This window comes from Onthophagus taurus, chromosome 6 (assembly GCF_036711975.1).
Source record: "Onthophagus taurus isolate NC chromosome 6, IU_Otau_3.0, whole genome shotgun sequence".
Lineage (NCBI taxonomy): Eukaryota > Metazoa > Arthropoda > Insecta > Coleoptera > Scarabaeidae > Onthophagus > Onthophagus taurus.
In genome coordinates, this window is record NC_091971.1 from 30,868,251 (window position 1) to 30,895,669 (window position 27,419).

At 31.6% G+C, this 27,419-nt stretch overlaps 1 protein-coding gene across 1 annotated transcript in view; it reads left to right on the plus strand.

The window, feature by feature from the left end:
• Nucleotides 1-27,419, plus strand: part of LOC111416260 (Guanylyl cyclase at 32E) — a 153,239-nt gene that overhangs the window by 31,958 nt on the left and 93,862 nt on the right. The window contains exons 4-5 of the mRNA XM_071196358.1: nt 24,950-25,132; nt 25,183-25,300. Coding sequence (XP_071052459.1) covers nt 24,950-25,132; nt 25,183-25,300 — 301 coding nt within the window. The remainder of the gene's footprint in view (nt 1-24,949; nt 25,133-25,182; nt 25,301-27,419) is intronic.

The following is a 27,419-nucleotide window of genomic DNA, read 5'->3' on the forward strand; positions in this document are numbered from 1 at the left end:
ACGGCAAAACATCTTTTGAAAAAAATTGAAGCTTCTTCAGAAACAATTAACTAACGTTTATAATCTAGCAAGAACAAATAAGATTAATGAATTTTTAAACATTTTCCTACCCGCTTCGATACATTGTCTTTAGTTCTTAATTCTTAGAATACTATTTAAAAATGCACAACAAAAAAATCCAGAAGAGTTACATCGGGGGACCTGGCTCGTCGGAAATACCTTTGGAAAGAGGTGTAAAAGGATCGGACATTTCTGCTTATGTATTTCTTATTATGTATTTCTGCACAACTCTTATGTCGGCATTTTCAGAATATCGCTTTCAGAGACTTAATTGGTTAAGTTGTTTTAAAATGTAACAGGCAAAACTAAATTTGCATAAAAACTGCTTGGTATCGAGCAGGTATAGCTTTGTATCAAGAACGTTTTCTTGATCGAAATACGACTTCGAGAAGTACCTTTTACAGCGTTGTGAATGATTTCACTAACACTGGAAATGTGCACAGAGAGAAATATATTCTTGAACGAAGATTATTACTCTTGGCTGAAGCTTATCAAATTCTTGTATATCCACAAGAAGATCATTTTGTTGAGTGAAGAAAAACCACATATTATCAATGCAAGTATACAAATATTCTTGATTCTCAAGAAAACGAATTCTTAGCGAAAGTAAACCAATAATCTTGAAAAAGAGTATCTTAGTGTTGCGTCAACAATCCCATTTTCGTATCGAGAATAGATTTCGTAAGTCAAGAATAACGTATCTTTCTTTTTAAAAAAACTTATTCATGTAACAACAATCTTGTATAATTCTTCATTTGAATATTATACATTATTGACGCTAGAATTAATTTTTTGATGCAAAAAATTGATATTGTTCGATGCTAAGAATATGACATGCTTCATTCGATAATATTTCTATTTTTAAAACAAAAAAATATTTTTGTTTTAGGAGTATTTTATACTTGTTTCTAAGAAATACATTCAAGAATAAATTTTTCTTGAGGGTCACGAATAATTTCCCTCAGTGTGGAATCAAGAAAAAGAACTCGGCGAGCAACTGTAACTATAGAAGAAAAGGACATTGCGGTATTAGCTAGCGTTGAGGTAAATCCTCAAGTTAGCACTCGACGACTTCCAATTGATGCCGCAATATCGAAGACCAGCATTTTAAGAATATTAAAGCGCAACAAGTATCACCCTTACCACATTTCATTGCATCAACAGCTTTATGGAGGTGATTTTGAAAATCGATTAATATTTTGTCAATGGACACAAGAACGAATGCAGTTGGACGTCAACTTTCTTTTTACATTTATTGAGATACCAAATGTTACAAACAACAATAATAAAAACAGATAAAATATAAAATCAAATAAAAAAATTACGATGGTATTTCTCAAAAGGAACTGCATCAGTGCTAACGCAACATTTTGCGATAGACTGGTTTTCAACAGCCCCCAAATTTGAAACAAACAATATTTATTCAATAATTAACAAAAATAATATTCAAGAAAAGAAAATAATGCACTATGCTTCAAGTGAGTAAATAAATAGAAAAAAAAGAAACAAAAAATAAGGTTACAATAAGAATTATGTCATCAAATAATAAATGCGTAGTATTTCCAACTAGCCAAAAGTCGAAAAGTTTAATAAACAAATGCTATAATATAAGAAAATAAACAAATAACAATGCATTTATATCAGATCACAAATCGAACTGTCTCATACTTAAAATGGATCTAACTTGCTTTTTAAACGTTTGTGTTCCCAAGGCTGTGTTTACATGGTCGCATATATCATTAAACAGAAATGGTACGAAACACGAAAATGACCTTTTAAATATTTGAAGTCTATGTCTCGGAATGGTAATGGCGTGTCTGCGTCGGACATTAATATTGTGTATATCAGTTCTGAATCTAATTTTATTGCACAAGTAGGGTGGACTTTTAAATTTTAATATTTTATGATTGAGGCAGACACAATGTAATATACAAGTTAAAGTATATGAGATATGATCACCTCTTCGGATTCCAAATACAAACCGTAAACATGCATTTTGTATCCTCTGAATACGAGCACTGTCAACGCAATCTAAGCAGGAATGGTACAGCTGGTCACCATAATTAAAAATTGACAAGATAAGTGTGTCACATAACTGAAGCCTCAGTCTTCGGTTTAAAAGATGCTTGCTGCTATATAAGACTTTAAGAGTATAATATGCACGCCTAATCAGAATGTTTACATGTTCTTTAAATCGGAGGGAAGAATCTATTGTGACACCCAAGTTACGCGCTGTACCAACAATTTCAATCCAATTATTCGAAACAAAAATTTCTAGTTCTTCCCGAGCAGGCCAGCAACATTCCTACCGCCCAACACGATAGCAGACGTTTTTGCAGCATTAATGTTAAGGCAGTGACTTTTAGCAAAACTAATAAGAGACTGTAAATTACGATTTACAAAATTACAATACAACTGTGTATCATCTGCGTACATGTGAGGTTTGCAAAATTAGAATGAACTGCAGAACTTTAGAGTGTAAATTAGGTAAAGAAGAGGGCCCAATATTAATCCTTGGGGTACTCCAGAACTAACAGGCTTCTCTTTAGATCTTTTGTCATTGCAGACAACTATCTGGAATCTTCCTGACAAGTAAGAATTGAATAATTGTATAGATCGCTCTGATAACCCAATAAAATGTAAAATAGATAGCAAGGTTTTATGATGAAGGGTGCCTTAGAAAAATCAAGTAATATTAACAAAGAAATCATATTAGAATCTACAGTGTATCCCCGATAGGTGAAACGACTCTTATAAACGGTAAATTTTTTTCGATATTAATTGTCAATTTTTGGGGTTTAGCCCTGCTTAGTTAAAGACTAATTTTGAGCATATTTTTAATGTTTAAAAAACAAGTTGACAGTGAAAGAAAAACTTTTTTTGTGGCAGGTAAAGTACCTTTTCTGTTTACAGTATCCCAAAATGTTACTAAGAAATTTTATTGAGAATGAAAAGTTATGGCCACGTGCAAATTTCATCGGCCTACATTGATGAAACCCATTGTTTATTATTTTTGTCAATAGTACTTTATTACGATTTTTTGTTTTGAGATTCAGATTGTTTGGGAGAAACAAACAAAACGTTCTTAAAATGTTCACAAACAAATTTAGTGTTTATTCGCCCACAAAAAAAATTACTTAAAATAATACTTTAGTACTCTCTTTTTATATGAAAAATACAACAAAAAAAAGAAAGGAAAAACATAATAATAACTTACACTTAATTATTACAAATTATTGAATTATTAATAAAATAATAATAAATTATAACTTCAGACTACATGTCTCTATCAAATCACCTCCTAAATTTGCGCATTTTTCAATACATTTTCAGAATGCTCCAAAAGTTGCTTGTACAGGGTGGTTCAAATTCGATGTCCGAATAGGCTAACTCGGAAACTATAAGAGTTAGAAAAAAAGTAGCTTCCATGTCATGATCTCGTTTTTCGAGAAACTACTAATGCCGAAAACCTCCTAGCGCTATCGTCTTTTGTTTTTCCCCTAGAGGCCAAAATTGAAAATATAATAAAACCAGCAAGTGCAATTATCTTCGTTATTATTCTAGGTGGAATATTATAACTAAGACATTATATGGACACTTTTTTACAGAGAATTTGATGACGTAGACAAAAAAAATTTTTCGGTTTTAGATTTTGAGATATCATGACAATTTTTATTTTTTTAAATGGAAACAACCACTGATTATTCGCTTATTAAATTCTTTATTTTTTTCTAATTACAAAAATATAGGGTTCGAAAGGTTTATTTCTTATTGTTTTAGAATAAAGCTAAAAATAAACAAAATGTTATTCTATTTTTTAGTATTTCGATATCATTCGGAATGTGTTCTTGGTAAACTATTTGTTTTACTCTTCCCCAAACAAAAAAATCCATTATTGTGAGATCTGGAGATCTGGCCGGCCAAGATATCACGCTCATTCTCTCAAACCATCTTTCGCCAAATTGATTATTTCGCCAATTATCAGTTTTGTTGAATGAACAGGGCAGCCATCATGATGAAAGAAATGAGTCTGTCGAACATCTAATGAAACTTCGTCAACAAACCTTGTCAGAATTTGTAAATAAGTTTGTTGGTTAATGCTTCAACAAAGAACGGTCCGATTATTCTTAGCTTGTATGGCAAGGCACACCACACATTAACTTTATTAAAATAGTGCCTATTTGCATTAATTACATAATGGGGATTGTCTCTCCAATACCGACTTTTGGGAAGAAGGAACATCATTTGTCGTAAAAGAATATTCATCAGAAAAAATTATTAGTTTATGAAAACGTCTGTTTTCTAAAATAGTCCCCCAAAGATAAACAGAAATGTAATCGCTTTGCGTCGTCACCTTTCTCCAAAGTGTGGCAAAATTTGGCTTTGTACGGATAAATTCTGTTTGCTTTATAAATTCTTTGTAAATGTGTTTTACTTATGATTGTATTTATGCTTCGATTTCTTAGAGACATGGTATCAGTTTGATCATATTTTTTTGTCTTTTTGCTTATAGTGAACACTTCCTGTTGTAAGAAATCTTTTGAGTAAACGCCAATAAGTACTTTTGGTAATTCCAGTATTTGGAAATTTTGCAATAAATAAACCTTGTATGATGTCATCAGTAACATCGAGGAGAGCAGTCGTACAACTATAACCTGGACGAAATCCAGACTGAAAAGTAGGCAAGATGTTGTATTTACCAATATGACATCATAGCTCAGATGAGACAACCCTTTCAAAGACCTTCGATAAAGATGAAGAATGCTAATAGGGAATGCTAATAGGGCGCAAATCCGAAACCTGACCCGGATTGGCAACGTTGGGAATAGGTTTAATTATGGCAATCTTCCAAGCAACTGGAAACACTGTTTTCCTGAGATACAATTAAAGATATCACACAAAAAAGGAAGTATCACAGGGCAGCACAAGATCAACATTTTTATGCTGATACCATCTGCTCCGATCGCAACGCTTTTCATTGATCTTAAAGCCTTAGCCACCTCATCAGAAGATACAGGTTGAAATTTAAAGTCTACTATTCTCGGATGAGTCTACTTTTACAAACAAAGGACAAGTCAATAGACATAACATGCACTATTGGAGCGTTGAAAATCCGAGATAGTTGCGTGAAATAGAACATCAACGACCTTGGTCGGTTAATCTTTGGTGTGGCATAATTGGTGATAATTAGTGACTTTAGATCGGCATTATGCTGGGTGATGGATTGGAAGGAGAGGTCCAATTTCCTGGCCTGTCAGATCACCTAATTTAACACCTCTTGATTTTTTTTTGTGGGGCGTCCTTAAGGATAATGTTTATCGCGAAGTACCGACTACGCCAGAAGGTTTTTTATTTTACGAATCTGAATCAGCTGATCAGCAATTTTTAATTCTTGTACTATCGACAAGTAGTATGGATACAATTGCTGTTTATGTGGCACACGCCAATCACACATGCTTTGCCTAAACACTCTAGCGACGTTAAAAGCATGTCAGTTTGTTCACTAATAACTGTATTTTTTTCTAATCACTGTAATTATTTGTCATTTTAAACAACTATTACCAACTGACGAATGCTTTACTGCTCCAGTTACAATTTGTCTTGCCATGAAGGAGGTTGTATCTTTTTGTGAATAACTCGAAAACGATGTGAAAATAATTTTAAAATGAAAGGGTTTATGACATACGTGGTTGCATATTTTCAAAAGTGATCTTAAACGATTGTTCATGATAAAATTGCACTGTTTACCAAATTTGATCTTTCTAAAATAAACCATATTGAAAATACTTAAGAAAATGTTTAAAAATTTCTTAACTTTGAAAACTCATATCTTAGCCATTTCTGGGATTAGACCAAAAATATTTACTAGTTCTATCAGAAAATGTTGAACAAAGATGGGTTAACTGTTTCTGGAAAAACTAAAAGTAATAAACAATTTTTTATACTAAATTATTTGGTTTAACAATAAATAAAAATCGACGTGTTTCGGCTCATGACGATATCTACAGCCGTTTTCAAGTTCCAGATTAATTACATATGACGCGCCTGTATTTGTACAGGTGTTCCGTTAAGCGTACGGAGCGGCTGTATCTCGAGAACGGTAAGGTCTAGAAGTTTGGGGAGAAATCCTTATAAGCAAAGTGGTTTTGAAGCTTAGAACTGCTTCAAAACTAATAACTAAAACTTTTGAGGCGTGTTTAAGCTAACGGATCAATGAAACATAAACAATGATAATAAAACAAAATAAACCAAAACACTTAGAATAACTTAAATTTTTGGCAAAAATACCTCACTAATGTGCGAAATGCCTTCCATAAACCTCGATGCATTTATTTAATCTAGTTAAGCTTAAGTCTCGGCCCTGGACACGTTCCTACTGGTATTTTGGTGTTTTGTCATATTTTCCCTGGTTATGTAAGCAATGTAGGTTTTGCTCGAACCAAGAATGCATATTATGCAAGTTTACACCAGTTTGTGGACAGATGCTTCATGCATCCATAGCATTTGTGATAAAAGGTTTGGATTTGCCCAAAGCATATTTAAAAGTCAATGATAATTGTTCAGTCTGTTATCATAATCGGTATCTGTTAAGGCCTGGTGTAAAACAACGTGGTGGAGATATTATTTCCTTGAGGAATCTTGCGGACAATTGTTTTCGGAGTTCCCAGATTATGTGGGATCACATTGCGCACCAATGTGATTTACGAATTCATAGAGATGTCTGAATGGGTTACACGTTGCCAGTTTCCCGTAATCGCTAAGTCAATCTTAAAAACACTTCTAGAGAAAAATGTCTTTCTTTTGTCGTAATTGCATTGCACATTTTTGCCATGCAGTTGCATCGTATTCGAAACATTGAAAATAAATCTTCATACGCTCTATCATACGCTTCTGCGTTAGTAAATGACATGTTTACAGTTACCACGGTTATGTGATTTGTTTTTATCGATGAAGTAACTGGCTCCGATTGATGGTACTCGAGTTTTTAACATTTTCTTCTATAATTCGAGAACGGGTGGCGATATCGAGATGCGGTTTTCACTAAAATTTTGCAAATTTTAAGGTGACTAAGCGTCTGTGAAATAAATAGTATCGTTCCATTTAACTTTTCTTCAAAAATCACAAAAATATGTAATCGCTGCAGATAATGCCCTCTAGCTTATTTGTTTTAAAGCAAACGGTCTTACTGAAAATATCTTTAAAAAGAGCATAAAATGCTCTTTCAAACAACACCAAATATATTCAAATCGGTTGAATGGTCCAGGAGATATTAGAATGTAAACATATGAAAACGCATTGGCCTCCCCCTCCCTTATTATAACAGATATGAGAAATATCGCAAAACAAAAGCGATACGGTATTATCCAAGCTATTAAACAATGTTGTCAAAATTATAGTTCATCGTCTAAGTTTCTGAGATAACGGGAATTTTATGTTTCTCAATGGTAGTTACGCCCCCTAGCGGTCGAATTACGATCTTCAAAATAATTTCCAGCTATTTCTCTTGGTCACTTTGCTTATAAAGATTTTTTCCCCAAACCTCTAGGCCTTACCGTTGTCGAGATACAGCCGCTCGGTACGGTTAACGGGACACCTGTATATGTTCACATTTTATTTTAGTTTTTCATTAAAGTGTTATTTTTAAATTACGTAATAACCATAACTTTATTTTCGTAATATTTACCTCAGAAACTACTAAACTTTTGTGAGTTTATAACATTTTTAATAAAGATTTAAAGTTGACGTTTGTAAACGGGATTGCCCACGAAAAACGTTTTCTCCAAAACGGATTGGAATTAAGAAATATGTAGTACATTTTTAGACTGTAAAAGAACGTTTAAGGTTTCAAGGTTTTGCGATATTATAATGTATTATAGAAAAAAAATGAGAACAACTGATTGTTATACAATTTCGGAAACGTTATAAATATGTATTTATTCGATATCAATACATATCGGAAGATTTTAACTAAATTCGAATTTATTCATGCTGCAAGTGAAATATATGAATTGAAAAATGTTAAAAAAGAATTCTATACTTGCTAAATATTTTATATTTACTCAGAAACTAGTTCCGGGGTATGATCCCCATCATCAGTCAGAAACTATAATTGATGTTTGAAAATAGACAAAATAAACATTTTAAAATGATGAAAAACTTACTGTAAATGAAACCTAAAAATGCCACGTGATGTCGATAAATTTACATACATCTAAAAACGGTATTATAGTTAAATATAAAAAGACAATAAAGGAAAAAGACTTATGATATAAGTTGCAGGAAACTTATTAAATAATTTAAAATAATTCACTTACTAGATATAAAAAAAAATAGTGAACAAATTAAGTAATATTATTAAAGTTAATAGGTTTATAACTGTTAAATCCTTTTTCAGGTTTTGAATATAAAGGATGTTAAAGGAGATTTCAATGATACCAATTGATCAAAACATTAAACAAAAAGTAATTGAAAATAATATTTAATAATCAGTACCCATCACATAAAACAACCAACAGATTTTAATTATGGTAACATTATATTCATGCATTCGACGTAAGTTTATTATATTTTCGATCGTTCGATTTGTGCATCGCTCAAGAGCAGATGTGCTTTGCGATCGTGCATCAAGTGTTAAGTGTTTTTTTTACGCTTTATAAATCGTTTATAAATGATGTAAATACGGTAAAATAGGGCGAACAGTACAATATTTTTAATATTGATAATATAAACATACATATAATATAAATCGTACACGCGATTTATAACAATAAATAACAATTCAGCAATTCGTAATTGCTGTTATTACGAAGTCAGTAAATCGGGTAAATGCGCAATAATGTGTGTGAAGTAAATACAAACAATTAAGTGGGTCAATAACATGGAAAAGTTTACTCCAAAAACGAATATGAAATGTTCACTGTTAAATTCCCTAAAACACGAAAAAACACATTCCGCCCAGCTTAAAAAAGAAATCAAACAAATAAAGGAGCAAGGCACTCAAGATGAAGCTACTCTTTAGAAACAAATAGATGACTTGAAGGAGATTATAGAAGGTCTAGAAACCCAACAAAATCATAACCACCAAAGTGGTGTATACCACAGACTAAGGTCCGTTGAGTATTGGTTATAAGGTTATCCAATTCGAACAAATTAACGTTGACGGGGTGAGGTGGGAAACATGACGTCATTGGAAGAACAATATAACATAATTTAAATATAATAATAATATTTATGTTAATAATTATTTAAAAATTAAACAAATGTTGGTTAGTTGGTTTACGTATATAAATGAAAACATAGAAATGACAATTCTTCCAATGACGTCACAACAAGGCCTTTGCGGAGAGGATACGTTCATAACAACAGCGTTCATAGGGAGTTGGATAACCTTATACAGTATGTTTACTCAACGGACCTTGACCACAGACGAAGATGAGTTAGCCTTGGAGACTGATTGGATAATAAAACAAGCTAAAAGAAACAAAAAACGTAATACTGAAAACAAAACAAAGGTATTACTACCCCCATCAACATTAATTTATAATGTCAAACAATGTGATGACATTTATAAATTACTTAAAAGCGCAATTAAAGCTGGATTTCTTACACATGCGCTAAATAACGGCACAGTAAAACTGAATCTTAATTCGGAACAAAAGTAGGAAGAAGCATCAAAGCTTACTGAAAAAAATTTGTCTTGGTCCACTTATGAAAATAAGCAAACCTGAAGTCCTACCTGAAAGTGGTAGCTAAAAAGATGCATAAAAGCTGTGATGTTAATGATTGTGATATCAAAGATGAACTATTGGAACGCAATTATAACATTTGTAAAGTAACCCAAATGTTAAAATACAAAACAAAAGAGCATACACATAAATATAAATAGTAAACATTTTGTACATAAAATAATATAATAATAATATTAATTTTAATTTATATAATAATATAAATTAAAAAATTTTTAGCAAGTAAGAAGTCTTTTAATTCCACGACGACCGTTCATTAGAACTTTACAGGGTTCTAGCCAAAACAAAAATTTGAAAATTCAGATTTAAGTATTATTAATTGCGTTCTCTTCGACTAAAATATTTTCAGATTTCAAGCACTTCCGGTTATACCGGAAGTCGCCACCTACTTTATTTTTTTAAATAGAACACCCTATATATTTTTACATACACTGTTAAAAACATGGAGCTAAGTTTAACTCTTTTTCAACTAAATCTGGAAGTTCCCTCACGACCATCCGTTTCGGAGACTAATTTTACGGAGTTAGAAATTTAACAAATATAAATTGCCAAGTGTAGTTAAATTCCTCCTAAAACGTAGTTATAGGTTATACATAAGGTGGAGGAATGCAACTAATGATAATTGTTAATTAACTGATTCTATGTTGTTGAAAGGATACCTTTACGGATATTCTGAACTCTTTATACATAGTTAAACTAATCTTGTTTTAGTTAAAAATATCCTCGAAGGAGGTAAATCTAACACCTTACAGGATAACTTCAACTATTTATTTGTAGTTAAATTAATCTTTTTTTTAGTTAATGACATCCTTGAAGGAGGTAAATATAATACTTTACCGGATAAGTTTAACTGTTTAGGTTTTAACTGTTAAAGGTATCCTTGAAGGAGATAAATGTAACACCTAACCGGATAACTTCAGCTATTATTTTTTAGTAAAATTTTGTGTTAAAAAACTGTTAGGGGAGTTTTATTTCAGTATTACACTTGGGTTTTAAGGATTCTTGAACAGGGCGTCATCAAAATCAGAACAAATTTGTTTGCGTTTTAATAATCTATTAATAAACATAAGAACTTAATTCATATTTTGTAGAAATATAATGTGCTTAAAAACAATAATTTGGCACTTAAAACATTTATACATGTTTAATTCTATCTGAAAACACAATGGGATAATTATAAAAACCCAAAGTTATACTTAACTGCAATTTACTGTAAATTTGAAGTTTCCCCCTCAAGAACATTTGGCTTCTACTGGTAACATAATACCATTGATTGCTAATATATAATTGATAATAGTCTTGTATATTTAATTTTGATTTACCAACAGCTACAAGAAACGGTCGATCAGTCTTCTTTCCATGAATAGCTTCATCTAAGGTTTTAGATAACTAAAAATTCAATAATAAATTAGGCATTAATGTAGTAGGTATCTAATGTAATAAATTGGGCAGTTGTGTTAATAAGAAACCAAATTTGTATAGTAACAACTTACATCATGACAACATATTAAAAATAATAAGTAATAATAAGGTAATAAGTGAAATAATGTTAAAATCGCATTTCTATCATTATCTCAACCTGAAAAATAACATTTACAGAACGCATAAACAGTTTATTTGTTATTAGTTATTACCTTTCGGTAGTTCTTTTTGAATGTTAGAAGTGTACGTTTTAAACACTTTATCGATATATTTCGGAAAGTTGCTTTTATACCTCCCAAAGTTTTGAAATTTTAATTGAAAATCTAAAGCAACCTAAAAAGTCAAAATGTTTATTATTATGCAACCTAAATTCACAATATAAAGAAAAAAATGATTTGAAAAATTCAAATGTTCGGTTAATTTTGTGGTGAGTGAATTTAGAACAATAATTATTATTTTTCGAAAGCAACCTCGAGAAATGCTTTAACAGCAAAGCAAGAATTTCGTCAATCCAGTTCACAAAATAATTAGTAGCTAACGCTAGTGTGGAGTGATGTTTAGGCACCAACATTTAATTAAATAAAATATAATATATAAAACTTACAGTAATAATGCAAATAGTATGAATTTATCGAGCAATTCTATCTAATAAGTAGAGTATTTATAAAATAATGATTTGTACAAATAAACAAAATCAACAATAAGTAAAATATACTTAACCGCTTCATCAATCAATTGTTTAGCCAATTCTTACCCACTTAACTTAACCCTCTTCTTTCGGTCATACTTTACGCGAATGCACCAATCATATATTTTAACAAAAATATGGAAAATATTAAAAAATTAATGTACCACGATTTAATAACGTTTGTGCACGCTGCGACTTACTTCGACTAAAAATTGCCAATACTGTAGAAGAATCACGTGATAGATCATATGACCACAACGAAACCTACATAGCGGGGTAAATACAATTTAAAATTTAGTTAGTTTAGACCGAATTATTTGTATTCTACTCTTAATCATAATGCAGAGTTGGAAAGTGTAAAGTTACACTGTGAGGAGTAAACAGATTAACACCGTATTTTTAACATCTTTTAACAAAGTTATTTTGACTCTGAAAAGTGTTGCAACCTACTAGAATTTAGTTAGGTTTACCACTTTTTCGCGGTAATATTTCACCTTATACCGAAAGAGTTAAATCACTCCGTAAAATTTTTAACAGTGTATTTGGATTTGTCTGTTTTCAAGGTTTATGAATAACTTTCCTTTTTGCAATTTGATTCGGCAATTTTTCTAGAAAAATCTGCTCCAGCAGACATTTGTTCAAAAAATCAGAGAACACTCGATTTTTGGGATATCAATTTAGGATTCAGAACATGCGTAAGCAACATGTGCCGAGTACGACCATCTAGAACGTTTGGTCACTTTACTACGGCACGTTAACTTTTCGAAATTTGGAAATACTATAACTTCATTTTTTTAAATGGTATCCCCCATATTTTATTACTTAGTCGTCTTGGGTGTCTAATTTTACATCTTTTATATCCCATATGTCCTATACCTAACATTTATAGTTTGGAAGATAATTAGGGTTTTTTGAAAAATGCACTCATATATAAGAAAGAGACTAGAGAATTGTTTCTGTAATCATACGATTTGTTTATTGATTATTCTTACAAAAATTAACTATAAACATTTACCTGTAATCATACGAACCGAATTATACAAGTCCTTTCTCTGGAATCAATACGATTGACAGGTAAACAGTAAACAGATAGTGCGATAACTCCGCAATAAACCTAACCTAATATAATCTAAAATAAAAATCACTAACACCCTAAACCTTTTAAATCAAAACTAACTAAACAATAATCTTACACATATATCGATATTTAACCTAGTATGCCATGAATACCTAGTGTGACCTAGTGTATAACCATATGAAGTGGCTTTTTGAAAATTTGCAGACTTCTGATGTTTGATGCCAGTTTTTTAGTAAAATATTTTCAGGTTCCAGGTACTTGCGGTTACACCGGAAGAGGTGACAATTTTCATATTTCAAATGGAACACCCTGTATTTCATTACATTTTTTAAATTTTTGTTCAATTTTAGGCCATTTGTATGTTGCAGGCGACACGTATACGCAATTATTTGGTTGCACTCTCCATAAATTATTATCAAATTCACAGATCACTACAAAAAGTAACCTAGTCATCACACCAACAGAAATAAACCATAGCTTTATCAAATGTCAAACTGTTTACTCTTTCCTTACTGATCTTCTGATAATACATAACCACAACAACATTCCACAACACCAAATTTTTTTTCCGGCTAGATGATTTATAAATTATAAAAAGTAACGTTGTAGTTGACATTTTTTATTGAAAAATGTAATAAAACTCAGGGTGTTCCATTTGAAATATGAAAATTGTCACCTCTTCCGGTGTAACCACAAGTACCCGGAACTTGAAAATACTTTAGTTAAAAAGCTGGCATCAAACATCACAAGTCTACAAATTTTCAAACTTCCACTTCATCCGGTTATTCACTAGGTCGCAGTAGGTATTCATGACACACTAGGTTAAATATCGATATGTGTGTGCATTTTTCAAAAAACCCTAATTATCTCCCAAACTATAAATGTTAGGTATAGGACATATCGGATATAAAAGATGTAAAAAGAGACACCGAAGACGACTAAGTAATAAAATATGGGGGGTGCCATTAAAAAAAATGAAGTTATGGTACTTCCAAGTTTCGAAAAAGTAACGTGCCAAAAGTAAAGTGACCAAACATTCTAGACAGCCACTCGGCACCAAAACATACTCCATCATGTTGCTTAAGCATGTTCTGAATCCTAAATTGATATCCCAAAAACCGAGTGTTCTCTGATTTTTTGAACAAATGTCTGCTGGAGCAGATTTTTCTAGAAAAATTCGAATAACTCGAGAACGGCCGAATCAAATTCCAAAAAGTAAAGTCATTCATAAACCTTGAAAACAGACAAATCCAAATATGTAAAAATATACAGGGTGTTCCATTTAAAAAATAAAGTAGGTGGCGACTTCCGGTATAACCGGAAGTGTTAGATATCTGAAAATATTTTAGTCGAAGAGAACGCAATTGATAATACTTAAATCTGAATTTTTAAATTTTAATTTTGGCCAGAACCCTGTAAAGTTCTAATGGACGGTCGTCGTGGATGACCCTGTATAAAATTAGTACTGTCTTAGATAATTTGTGACATTCACAAATTCCTAGGACATCAAATCTAGTGACAGTGGAAACATATACTATAGGACTTAATTACTAGGAAGTAGAGTTCAGGAATTATGAGTGTTCGCTCTGCTCCTAATTTTGTCATAAGAATTCAGTTAATTTCTTCAGTAGTGTTTAACATTCCATTACTTTTAACATTTTTTAAGTTGATTTGTTACGTTTATATTTTTTGATTTAATAAATGAGCATATGTTCTTGTCAAGACCAAATAAAAAATTGAAACATGAATATTTAATTGATTTTTATGAATAAATTTACTGAAAAACGACAAGTTATAAAAAATAAGCTGACGCAGGCTGAAGAAATGCCGGTCGACCACTGGCACATTAGGTCCTTTTGAACCTTTTTTAGGATAATTTTAGTTTTATTTTGTCCTAGCATGAATCGGTTGTAGATTTCCAAAAGGAAATGTTCTACCTATCTTAATTTAAAAAGATGAGTTTATTGTGCCTTTAGATCTATTTGTTATTGCGTTGTGAATTTGAAATATGTCTTAAGTGGTCGACCACTGGTGTGTTTACCCTATCCGCTAACTCTTGATTAGGAAAAATAAACGACATTTTATAAAGTTTTTATGCAGTAAACAAAAAATTAAAAAATGAAAAAAAAAAAAACAATTTTACACGATTAGGAAAAAGAGTAATGAATTTAGTACGTTAATAAACAAGAAAATTGAGTTTAACACTTTAACGAATAAGAAAAATTAATTTAAAACTGATATACTAAAATATTAGTGAACTTACCTACTTTGTTTCAATGGCAAACATTATTATACCTATCTTTAACAATCTAAAGAAATTGGTCTATATCGAATAATAAAAAGCGGATTATCTTTAAAACGATCAACTTTAGCGCATTTTGATAAGAGTGCCGTTTTTGCTTAAAAAAGTTCCGAGGATAAGAATTTTTATTCAAAAAGCCAAAAAATATTGTCAGAAAAGTTATTGTTATTTTAATCCGTAAAGAATACGTTAAAGAGCGAGCTCTATAGTAAAAAAGGCCGAAAAGCAGGATAATTCCAATATCTATCCACAGACAAATTACTGGAAGATAGTGAAGTCAATTAAATCTAAGCTCAAAGAAAACAATGCTATCTATGTAAAAGCCGATAAAGGGGCTGGAACTGTCATTTTAGACAAAGAACAATACATAGAAAGGACGAACCAATTTATGAAACACGTATTAGAAAAACACGAGAACTCATTAATCAATGTAATGGAACTTTGGTTGATTTCAACCCACACCTTAGCTCTTCAAGCAAAATACTTCATGCTCTACCGAAGCTTCATAAAGAAAATATGCCCATCAGGCCCATTACCTCCTTTAATAATTCACCCACTTCAAAATTAGCAAATTTTATGCTCAATATTTTCCAAAATCTAAATTTTAATTCATCTTTTTCAATTTCTAATTCAATGCAATTTATTAAAGAAGTTCAGAATGTAAACCTTGACAAAAAAAATTTAATTTTGTTTGATATCGTCAATTTGTATTCCAATGTACCTATTGATTTCACTTTGGATCTTGTTTCTGACCTCTTCAAGTTACATTTCGATAATTTGAATTACGGAAATGATTTCAATAAAATGTTAAAACATATTGTCACTCAAAATTATTGCACTTTTAAGAATAGTAATTATATATTAATATGCCTTTATCTGGTTTATTGTCGGACATTTTCCTTAATCACTTTGAAACTAATTTTATAATCAACGAGGTTAACCCTTTTGATAAACATATTTTCAAATGGCTGAGATATGTCGATGATATATTTTGTGTTTTGGGGGGTAATATGGAAGAATTGGATCAGTTTCATAAATACCTTGAGTGAGTAGAGTTACACAGTAATCGTAGATTCACTGTTGAATTGGAAAATAATAAAACTTTAAATTTCCTAGACCTTGAATTGAATAATTAAATATTTATAGAAAACCTACAGATATCACTACAGAAAAAGATATCACTTTGTATAAACGATCATTTTATTCTAAATAATTAAATAAGTGATAATGAATGAAAACATAATTAAATATACGAAGGTTGGTACAGCCATTTTAATACAAACATTTAAAAGGAAAACAATTAAATTGAAGAGAGAATTCCTACACATACGTTTTTTAAAAACATGCTACCAAGAAAAATTAACACCAACGTTCACAAATAAAAATTATCCTCCGCATATGAAACCAACTGAAATTCAACAACAAAAATTAAAACATATTAAAATGGAAATACATAAACATTATTCTATTGTTGAAAGATTGAATAGTCACAAGTACTTTTTATATCAAGAATTAACAAAAAAGCTCGATTACCTAGAGATTGAGAATATTGTTATAGAAATTAATTACAGTACCGAGGGTGAAATAACACAAGAACGAAAGAACAAAGACAAAAAGATACAACTTTTGAGAAGAAAGAAAGAAAAAGTGACGAAAGATAATAAATATAGAAAAGAAAACTTCCCACTTATAAAACCCGGAACAACTAATATATCAAACACCATATTTGCAAATGAAGAAATATTTTTACTTGAAAATGGAGGTAAATACGCTATCACTAAATCACAAAATTTAACAACAATGGCCATAGAATTAGAAGCAATAATTAGAAATGATAAATACGAAAAGGATCTAAGAAAGGAAATACAATATATATTACAGAAAGAAGAAGCTAAACAACAAGAGAAGAAAAAGATATGTAAAAAGACGAAGAAAGAAGAAATAATAAATAATAATCCTTAATAATCCTAATCGTGACTAATGGAGACAAAAATGCTGGTCTAGTAATAATGAATAAAATAGATTATATAACAAAAACAAATGATTTCCTTAAAACTAACAATTATACACTAATGAAAAAAGATCCTACCAACTCTTTCCATATAAAAACCAAAAAAGTAATAAAAGAATGTAGCAACACCTTGACAAAGTTCATTTCCAACACTTACAATTTAACTCCAATGAACCCAAAAACACCTAGATTGTACGCACTACCAAACCTACATAAAGAAAACACACCCATGCGGCCGATCATCTCAAGCATTGATTCTAGCACATATAGAATAGCAAAGTTTTTGGTTCAATTTTTTAAAATTCATGTTCCCTTCAAACCAAAATTTAGTATCAACAATAGACAAAACGTAATAGAACTACTTCAAAAATCTGCTATACAGAAGGAATCATTAATCATTTCATTTGATGTTACAAACTTGTATACAAATATACCCATAAAAGAATCTTTAAATATTATAAAAGAATTTTTAAACAACAGAATGGATAATAAAAATGATATTGACAATATCTTTAAATTACTCAAAATCTGCACTGAACAAAACTTTTGTAAATTTGATAACAAGATATATGAATTTAATGACGGTCTCCCAATGGGATCACCACTCAGCGGACTTATCTCAGATATATTTTTAAATAAATTGGAAGAAGATCTTATTATAAATCCAATAAATCCACAATATGAAAATATAATCACATGGTTATGTTATGTTGATGACGTTCTAGTTATAACAAGGCAGAATGATTTAAAAATGATTGATGATCTGTACAAATATATTAATAAGCTTCATAAAAACATTACATTTACATTGGAAATGGAAAGAGACAACAAACTAAACTTTTTGGACTTTACTCTGATTAGAGAGAAGGATAAGATCGCTTTCGATATTTACCGAAAACCGACACAGAACAGCAAATAAATTATTCCGCATGATTCATACCACGATTATACACAAAAATTAGCAGCATTAAGATCATATATACATCGAGCATTTAATTCAGAATTAGATCAGAGTAACTTTGAAAAAGAAATATCAATAATACAAATAATAGCAAAAAATAATAATTACCCCGAAAATACAGAAAATACAAAAATTGATAGACAAGAAACATTGTAAAATGAATTTAAAATAAATTTCATCATTAGAAACAACAATAGATATTAACAAACCAAATAAATTCAAAACAATAACTTACCCAGGTACAGGTGTCCCAATTTCGATGTCCGCATAGGCTATCACCGAAACTAAAAGAGATAGAAAAAAAGTAGCTTACATGTCATGATCTCGTTTTTCGAGAAAATGCTAATGCCGAAAACTCCGAACAGCTATCGTCTTTTGTTTTCGCCCTATCGGCAAAAACTGAAAATTTTGCGAAAACGACATTCGCAAATATCTCACTTATTATCAAAGATGGAGTATTATAAATAAAACATTATATGGGCTACTTTTTACGAAGAATTCAGTGGCGTAGGTAGAATTTTTTTCCCATCTTTTATTTTCGAGATTTTAGACGTAACTTTATTTTTTTAAATGGAAACCATAGTTGGCTATGACTTAAAATAATTTGTTATTTTCTTCTGATAACAAATATATATAGTTTGTAGGGTATATTTCTTATGGTTATTGAATAATTAACAAAAATTCATTTTGTTCCGTCTAAATCTAATGTATGTATTTAAAAGTTAATGTTGCTATGGTGATAACCATACATACTATGATGGAACATAATGTATCAAATAATTGCCAAAGTTTGTATTTAAAAATTCGATATCAACTCTGGCATTATGTGCTGGCATTATGCACCAGCGTGTTAAGTGTCAAAGTATAACAAAACTGAATAAAACTTTACAATGAATTTCGAAAATTATGAAAAATGTAACATGATGGAATGCTATATGTTATCAGATAACAATGCGACGTTAGCCGCGGAATTTTATTTCACAAGATATCCAGAAAGAAGACAACCGCACGTAGGAACCTTCAGCCGGTCAGCAGAAAATTTAATAGATATTTGGTCCTTTCCCAAACCACATACAAAAACATACCAAAATGACCTGCAAGAGAAATTGCAACAAGACGTCTGACCCAAAAGACGCTGCTCCCGAATATGAAAGAAAAATAAGTATAAACCATACAAAGCGGGGCTAACTCATTATTTACGTGCCGGAGATGTCAATCGAAGATTAGAATTTTGTAGATGATATTTAAAAAAATTAAATAATCTGCTGTTTGTTCAAAATGTAATCTGGACCGATGAAGTCTCTGAGTGTTCAAAGAAGATTGGGGTTCAATGTATGGTGTGCCCTTTTAGATAATAGAATTTTGGCATATAGTATCTACCATAAAAACTTAAACTCAGGGAAATACCTCAATATATTAAGGCAGCACATTGAGCCTTTGGACGACAATTTGCTACTAAATATGTCTCAAATGATAAATTTTCAATATGACGGAGCACCAGCACATAATGCCAGAGTTGTTAGTGAATTTTTAAATACTACTACAAACTCAAGGACAGTAGAATCTAACAGGACTACTACATCCATTGTTGTGACAGCCTACCAGCAAACTACGTCACACCATTTTCCACGCCTAGCTGTTGTTATAGTCTATGCGTTTACTGTGTGTTTTTAGAGGTTATATCCTAGACGTATTCATATTAGTTTTGAAGTTTTATGTTTTTAGACGTATTAATGTCTATCACATAACCTCTAAAAACATAGACAGTTATCAGGCGTGGCAAATAGTGTGACGTAGAGTGCGGGCAACCAACCCGTAGTCGACTACAAAAATACAATGGATGTAGCAGTCCTGTTAGATTCTACTGTCCTTGCTACAAACTTTGGCAATAATTGGAAACAATGCTTTCCCTCATGGTATGGTTATCACCATAACAACATTAAGTTTTAAATACATACAATAGTTTTAGAAAGAACAAACAAATTGATACATTATATTCCATCATAGTATGTATGGTTATCACCATAGCAACATTAACTTTTAAATACATACATTAGATTTAGATGGAACAAAATGAATTTTTGTTAATTATTCAATAACTATAAGAAATATACCCCACAAACTATATATATTTGTTATTAGAAGAAAATAACAAATTATTTTAAGTCATAGCCAACTATGGTTTCCATTTAAAAAAATAAAGTTACGTCTAAAATCTCGAAAATAAAAGATGGGAAAAAAATTCTACCTACGCCACTGAATTCTTCGTAAAAAGTTGCCCATATAATGTTTTATTTATAATACACCATCTTTGATAATAAGTGAAATATTCGCGATTGTCGTTTTTGCAAAATTTTCAGTTTTTGCCGATAGGGCGAAAACAAAAGACGATAGCTGTTCGGAGTTTTCGGCATTCGCATTTTCTCGAAAAACGAGATCATGACATGTAAGCTACTTTTTTTCTATCTCTTTTAGTTTCGGAGATAGCCTATGCGGACATCGAAATTGGGACACCCTGTACACAAATTGAAAAAACTTTTTAAAAAATATAACATAAATTTAACATTTAAAATTATACGCACTATTCAAAATACTCTTGTTAATAACAAAGATAAATTAGATATCTTACAAGAAAGTGGCGTATACCAAATAGAATGTAATAGTTGTCAAGCCACATATATCGGAGAGACTAATAAATAATTTCAAAACGTAATTTCAAAACTAGAATCAAAGAACATCTAACAAAAGAAAATTCGGCATTCGGAAGACACATAAATTTTAACACTTTGCCGTCCGCACGTTTCGCAAAAATTTATTCGCTTGGCGCCGGCAGAAAATTCAGATTACTTATCCGTGCAAAAAGTCAAGGCCCCTCACTTTAGAGATCGATATCTTCGCAACCGATCGATGAAAAAAATTGCGACAAAGTTTGTTGTAATCATTGAACATTTCTACGTAACATATGTTAATTTGAAAGTTTCAGATCCGCGGTTTTCTTTTTATCGCGAATTAAATGAAAAAAGTCCTGAAGATGGTAATTTAATTACCGAAACCGGTCAAGACAAAAATAAAATAAAAAAGATATCACTGTATCACTGTGTATAGTCTTCCACACGGCGATCGGTTTTTATAACTCTGTCACTTTCCTACTGTAGTTGTAAAACTAACAAAGACGAGGTTGTAACAAGTAGTTCCCCATTGTAAAATATTGGGATTCCTCACTCAGGGCGGCATTAAGGACCACACTTTACTGGCAAATTGTAGAAAAATAATAGGGTCATACATAAATACTCATTATTCTCTTATTTGTGGTGTTTCTAATATTAAGTACATATTTTTGCTAAGAAATGTTTTGAGGAGGCATGCATTGTCTACTTACAAAAGAGGGCGGAGAATAATTAGATTCTTTAAAATTTTGTTATTCTATTATTTAGACATTCCTAAAAATAATATTTTTTTCTAAGACTTTTATACTAGTCTTTATAATTAAATTGTAGTTGTTATAACTAAACTTTGGTTTTTTATTAAATTTTAGTTTAAAAAAATTTAAGTTCGACCCTGTCCTTGTATGACTGTCATAAGTCTTTTCAGGTATTCGAGCGGGCAAAAATCACCCTGGCTTTTATTTATGACTGTCATAAAAACCGATCTGGATGTGGAAGAGTATACAGGTGTCCCGTTAAGCGTGCGGAGCGGCTGTATCTCTAGAACGGTAAGGCCTAGAGGTTTGGGAAAAAAATCCTTATAAGCAAAGTGACCAAGAGAAATAGCTGGAAATTATTTTGAAGTTCGTAATTCGACCGCTAGGGGGCGTAACTGCCATTGAGAAACATAAAGTTTCCGCTATCTCAGAAACTTAGACGATGAGCTATAACTTTGACAACATCATTTAATAGCTTGGATCATACCGCATCGCTTTTGTGTTGCGATATTTCTCATATCTGTCATAATAAGGGAGGGGGAGGCCAACGCGTTTTCATATGTTTACATTTTAATATCTCCTAGACCATTCAACCGATTTGAATGTTTTCAGTGTTGTTTGAAAGAGCATTTTATGCTCTTTTTAAAGATATTTTCAGCAAGGCCGTCTGCTTTAAAACAAATGAGCTAGAGGACGTTATCTGCAGCGATTAATGTGCAAAAATGTGCAATGCAATTACGACAAAGAAAGACATTTTTCTCTAGAAGTGTTTTTAAGATTGACTTAGCGATTACGGAAAACTGGCAACGTGTAGTCCATTCAGACATCTCTATGAATTCGTAAATCGTATTGGTGCGCAATGTGATGCCACATAATCTGGGAACTCCGAAAACAATTGTCCACAAGAGTTCTCAAGAGAATAATATCTTCACCATGTTGTTTTACATCAGGCCTTAACAGATACCGATTATGATAACAGAGTGAACTATTACCGTTGACTTTTAAATATGGTTTGGGCAAATCCAAACCTTTTATCACAAATGCTATGGATGCATGAAGCATCTGTCCACAAGCTGATGTAAACTTGCATAATATGCATTCTTGGTTCGAGCAAAACCCACATTGCTTTCACCCCTTTATCTATTGGGTAGACTAAACGACCTGGCTTTTCAAGAAAAACCAATAACCAGGGAAAATATGACAAAACACTAAATACCAGTAGAAACGTGTCCAGGGCCGAGACTTAAGCAGCGCTTTTTTTTCGTCGAAACTAGATTAAATAAATGCATCGAGGTTTATGGAAGGCATTTCGCTCATTAGTGAGTTATTTTTGCCAAAAATTTAAGTTATTCTAAGTGTTTTGGTTTATTTTGTTTTATTATCATTGTTGATGTTTCATTGATCCGTTGGCTTTTCAACACGCCTCAAATGTAGTTTTGAAGCAGTTCTAAGCTTTGAAAAAGTGTGAAGGAAGGTTCTAGATAATAAAATTTTTGTTCTCTCTTATTTGTTTCTTAAGGTAACTTGATCCGATTAAGATATACGAATTTTTAACATTTTCTTTTATAATTCGAGATTGGATGGAGGTATCGAGATGCGGTCTTCACTAATATTTAGCAAATTTTATGGTGATTAACGGTCTGTGAAGTAAATAGTACCGTCCCATTTAACTTTTTTTCAAAAATCACAAAAATATGTAACCGCTGCAGATAACGCCCTCTAGCTTATTTGTTTTAAACCAAGCGCTCTTACTGAAAATATCTTTTAAAAGAGCATGAAATGCTCTTTCAAATAAGACCAAAAATATTCCAATCGGTTGAATGGTCCAGGAGATATTAAAATGTAAACATTTGAAAACGCATTGGCCTCCCCCTCCCTTATTATGACAGATATGAGAAATATCGCAAAACAAAAGCGATGCGGTATTATCCAAGCTACTAAATGATGTTGTCAACGTTATAGCTCATCGTCTAACTTTCTGAGATAGCGGGAATTTTATGTTTCTCTATGGCAGTTACGCCCCCTATCGGTCGAATTACGAACTTCAAAATAATTTCCAGCTATTTCTCTTGCCCACTTTGCTAATAAGGATTTTTTTCCCAAACCTCTAGGCCTTACCGTTGTTGAGATACAGCCGCACCGTACGCTTAACGGGACAACCTGTATATGATCATTTTATTCTAAATAATTAAATAAGTGATAATGAATGAAAACATAATTAAATAAAAAAAATGATTTAAATGCCTACTGTTTGTTATTTTCCCCGGAAAACAAATGAAAACTATGGAACGATTTACGCACCACTCATATATTGCAAATTAGGTACTTGGTCTTTCTCATATCACCCATGCATACTATTCCGATTTCAACTTCTCTTGTTTATTTTTATTTCTTATTAATAAAATAAAGTTCGCTTGACGTATGTCATCTGCCAAAGAGTTAATCTTTCAGAAGTAGACAAGTATCCGTGCGCTTGTTCTCCCTAATTTTTTATCTATGCTTCTATCACGTGTGGTCGTAAATTTGTTTTATTTGCTTTCTCTTCTTTTGCAAGTTATAATTGAGTATAATTGAATTACTCTCCCCTCATTTATTCTATTCACCACTCCTATCGTACGCCTTGTTTTTCAGATAGATTATCGATTTACAATAATTTGTAGAAAAAACAAAATTAAAATTTTCAAAAGCCTCGTGAGTCCATTACCCTTTCATTTTTCGATTTATAACCAATTTGTCCTTTAATGATATAGTCCATAAATAGAGTGAAACTAAATAAAGTATAAGCTATTTTCTCGCCATAAAGACTACATTTAAATTAGTTAAAAAGTAATAAAAGCCGAGAAAGTCCATTACCTTAATTCCTAGAATTTCATTGCGATTTACGTTGAAAGAAAATATTTATCGCATTAAGAGAAAAAATTGAATGAAATGAGGTCCACCCAACTTAATAACTGCTTGATTAATTAAACAACAATTTTTTTGGTCTAATATATCTTGTAAGCATATAACTTTTAAACCAAAATTGTTATTTTCCTAAGGTTTTAATTTAAAATGTTTTTATTTCGATAACGAAGCTCTGATCTCTTCGTTTCGTGTCTGGATTTGATGGGGTTTTAGCGTCGACAAACATATGTGTATGAATACGTGTACGAGCATAATATAATGTGAAAATCCGTGTATTCAGGAAGCGGGTACCGGTTAAAACTATTCGATTTTCTCGGATTTGTGATCAATTCTCAATTTCATATTTTTGTATATAGAAATGTGGCGATAAGCGTGTATCGGATAAGAGAGTGTTTCACACCTTTGCGAGAACGTTACCTTCATCCAGGAAGGTTTCAAAGAGCGTCGTAGCACTTCTCAAAGCTTTCAGCTGGGATAAATTTGTCGTCGTTTCCGGATCTACTCCAGCGTCTGGTAGTGAAGTACAAGAATCTATAGAGGTAATTATTAGATTAATGAGATTTATAAAAAAATTAATTCAACATTTCAGGAATTGTCAAGAAAACATGGTTTAACTATAACTGATATAAAAAAATATTCCGATTATATTCCCAGTCATATTCGATTTATGGAAGAAATTGTGGATGAAACGTACCAAAAAACGAGAGGTAAGAGTTTTCTTATATTTATTATTATATTTTTATTGATTATTTATAATCAGTCACCTTAATTTAAAAAAAATGAAATAAATCACAAAATCCAATTTGAAACTACTTCACGATATCACGTAACAAGCTAAGTTATAATTGTATTTATGGTGACTCGAATATTATTCAAAAGCACCGCGTTCGCAGACTGATTTCAAACATGCACCTTCGAATAACATTTGTATATTGCAACAATGATAATATATATATTTGCCAACTATATAAAATATATGTTTCATTGCAAACTCAGTACATGACCTATTAAATTAAACAACAAATTCAAATGAATTCAAACCTATTAAACTTTATTAATTAAATGATAAGTGCGTGAAATAGGAATTTCATATGGGAAATCGACCTATTTAATAGCGAATACCGGATTTTGTCTGTACAACTGGATGACTTCCAATACAATCGCCTTTACCCGCGTGTTTTACAAAATTTTTTGTCTATTTATGAAATACACGCCACGTCGATGATTTTTTGTCATTCTATCTTTTCTAATCTCTTCAGCTCCTCTTGGCTCTTAGGGTACTCCTGCGCACATACGGTATTTGAACGATCTACGCGGCCAAAATTATTTTATGTTCGATATTGATTCTAAACGATATTAGTAAATGAAACAAATGTTTTAATATTAAATCGACACGTATTTATTCAAAACAAAAAGAAAACATCAAAAAATCTATAATTTTTCAGACAAATGTTCATCTTCGCTTTCTGCAGAATGACCAAGTTCATTCGGATTCGTAGACATAAGTAGAGCAATTGTTTCTGGCAAGAAAGAATTAAGTTTTCTACTTTTTATCCTACTCATGCTACTTAACAGAGGGTCCGAAGTCAAAAGAAGCCGGTTAAAAATGTCTCTGTTGCAGTTGTCTCTAGAAAATTTTCGAGCGAAGTCTTGGCGGTATGACCTGAAATGCTTATTACGCGCTTCCGCGGCCTCTTCGGAGAGCTGCCTAATGGGTAACAATGCATTTTTTATTATAACTGCACCATGGATAAGTATTTTGTGAATTGTTGGTGTCATAGGATGCCAAGGATATAGATCGACATATAAGCGAGCAGTATCTAGTGTATCTTTATCGTATTTTACAGGATCGATTATAATATAATTGAAATCGTTTCTAGTATGACTTTTAATCTGTATATTAGTTCATGACTAATACCCGTTATATCAAAAGCTAACTGAGGATCTTCAAAAAATCTTCTGCTTGTATTGCCGTCATTAGTGTTGACGAAATTTGCCTTTGGCATATCTACCATCAAACCAGTTTCTTTTCGAAATATAGCTTGAATTTCCAGTTTCTTATCATCTTCGATTTTTTTTTCGGTTTCTGTTTTCCTCTCTTTGTATTTTTTTACAGGCAATTTATACGCCAAGTGGAGAATGTTTTCGAAAAAAAGAATTCTTGCATGTAGAACCGAAAGCCCAATAGCTTCAGGATTTATCTCTTTTTTAACATCTAATCGGTTGAAATCCTTAGAAGTTGCACTGCATATGTAGCACCGGCTTGTGGATTTCGTGCCTGTTGCAGCATTACAGACCTTACCGTCTACCATTGTCATGATGAATGATTGTTTCATTAAAAATTTTTTCCCATTTAAATAAACCTCTGTTGCCGTTAGTGAATCAGTAGAGTTTTTGACATAATTAATTTCTTCTTCCGTTATGTCGGTACTCTCTTTTACGAAACGAAACCTGATTGGCCGGCAATATCGTGGTGACGAGGGTGTTGGGTTTTCTCACACAATCTTTTTTTCATCTTGACCACAAACCAATCGTAGAGGGACGAAATAGCTCTGAAATATATTAGCATCTGAGTCAGCATCATTTTCAAATTTTGGTTTGTACTTAGATTGCTGAGATCCGTCACATCCCCATTTACATATTATCTTTAGGCTATCTCGTTCTTTCTCATTTAATGTCATCACGACTTCTTCTAGGAAGATTGACAGGCGCCTTACGGTTAGATCAACCAAAGATTGTAAGATTGGAAGAACTTTTTGTTGGTATTTCTAATTATTTCGTACTGTCGACGACTTAAATCAGCTTCTACAAACATTGCCAATGCTT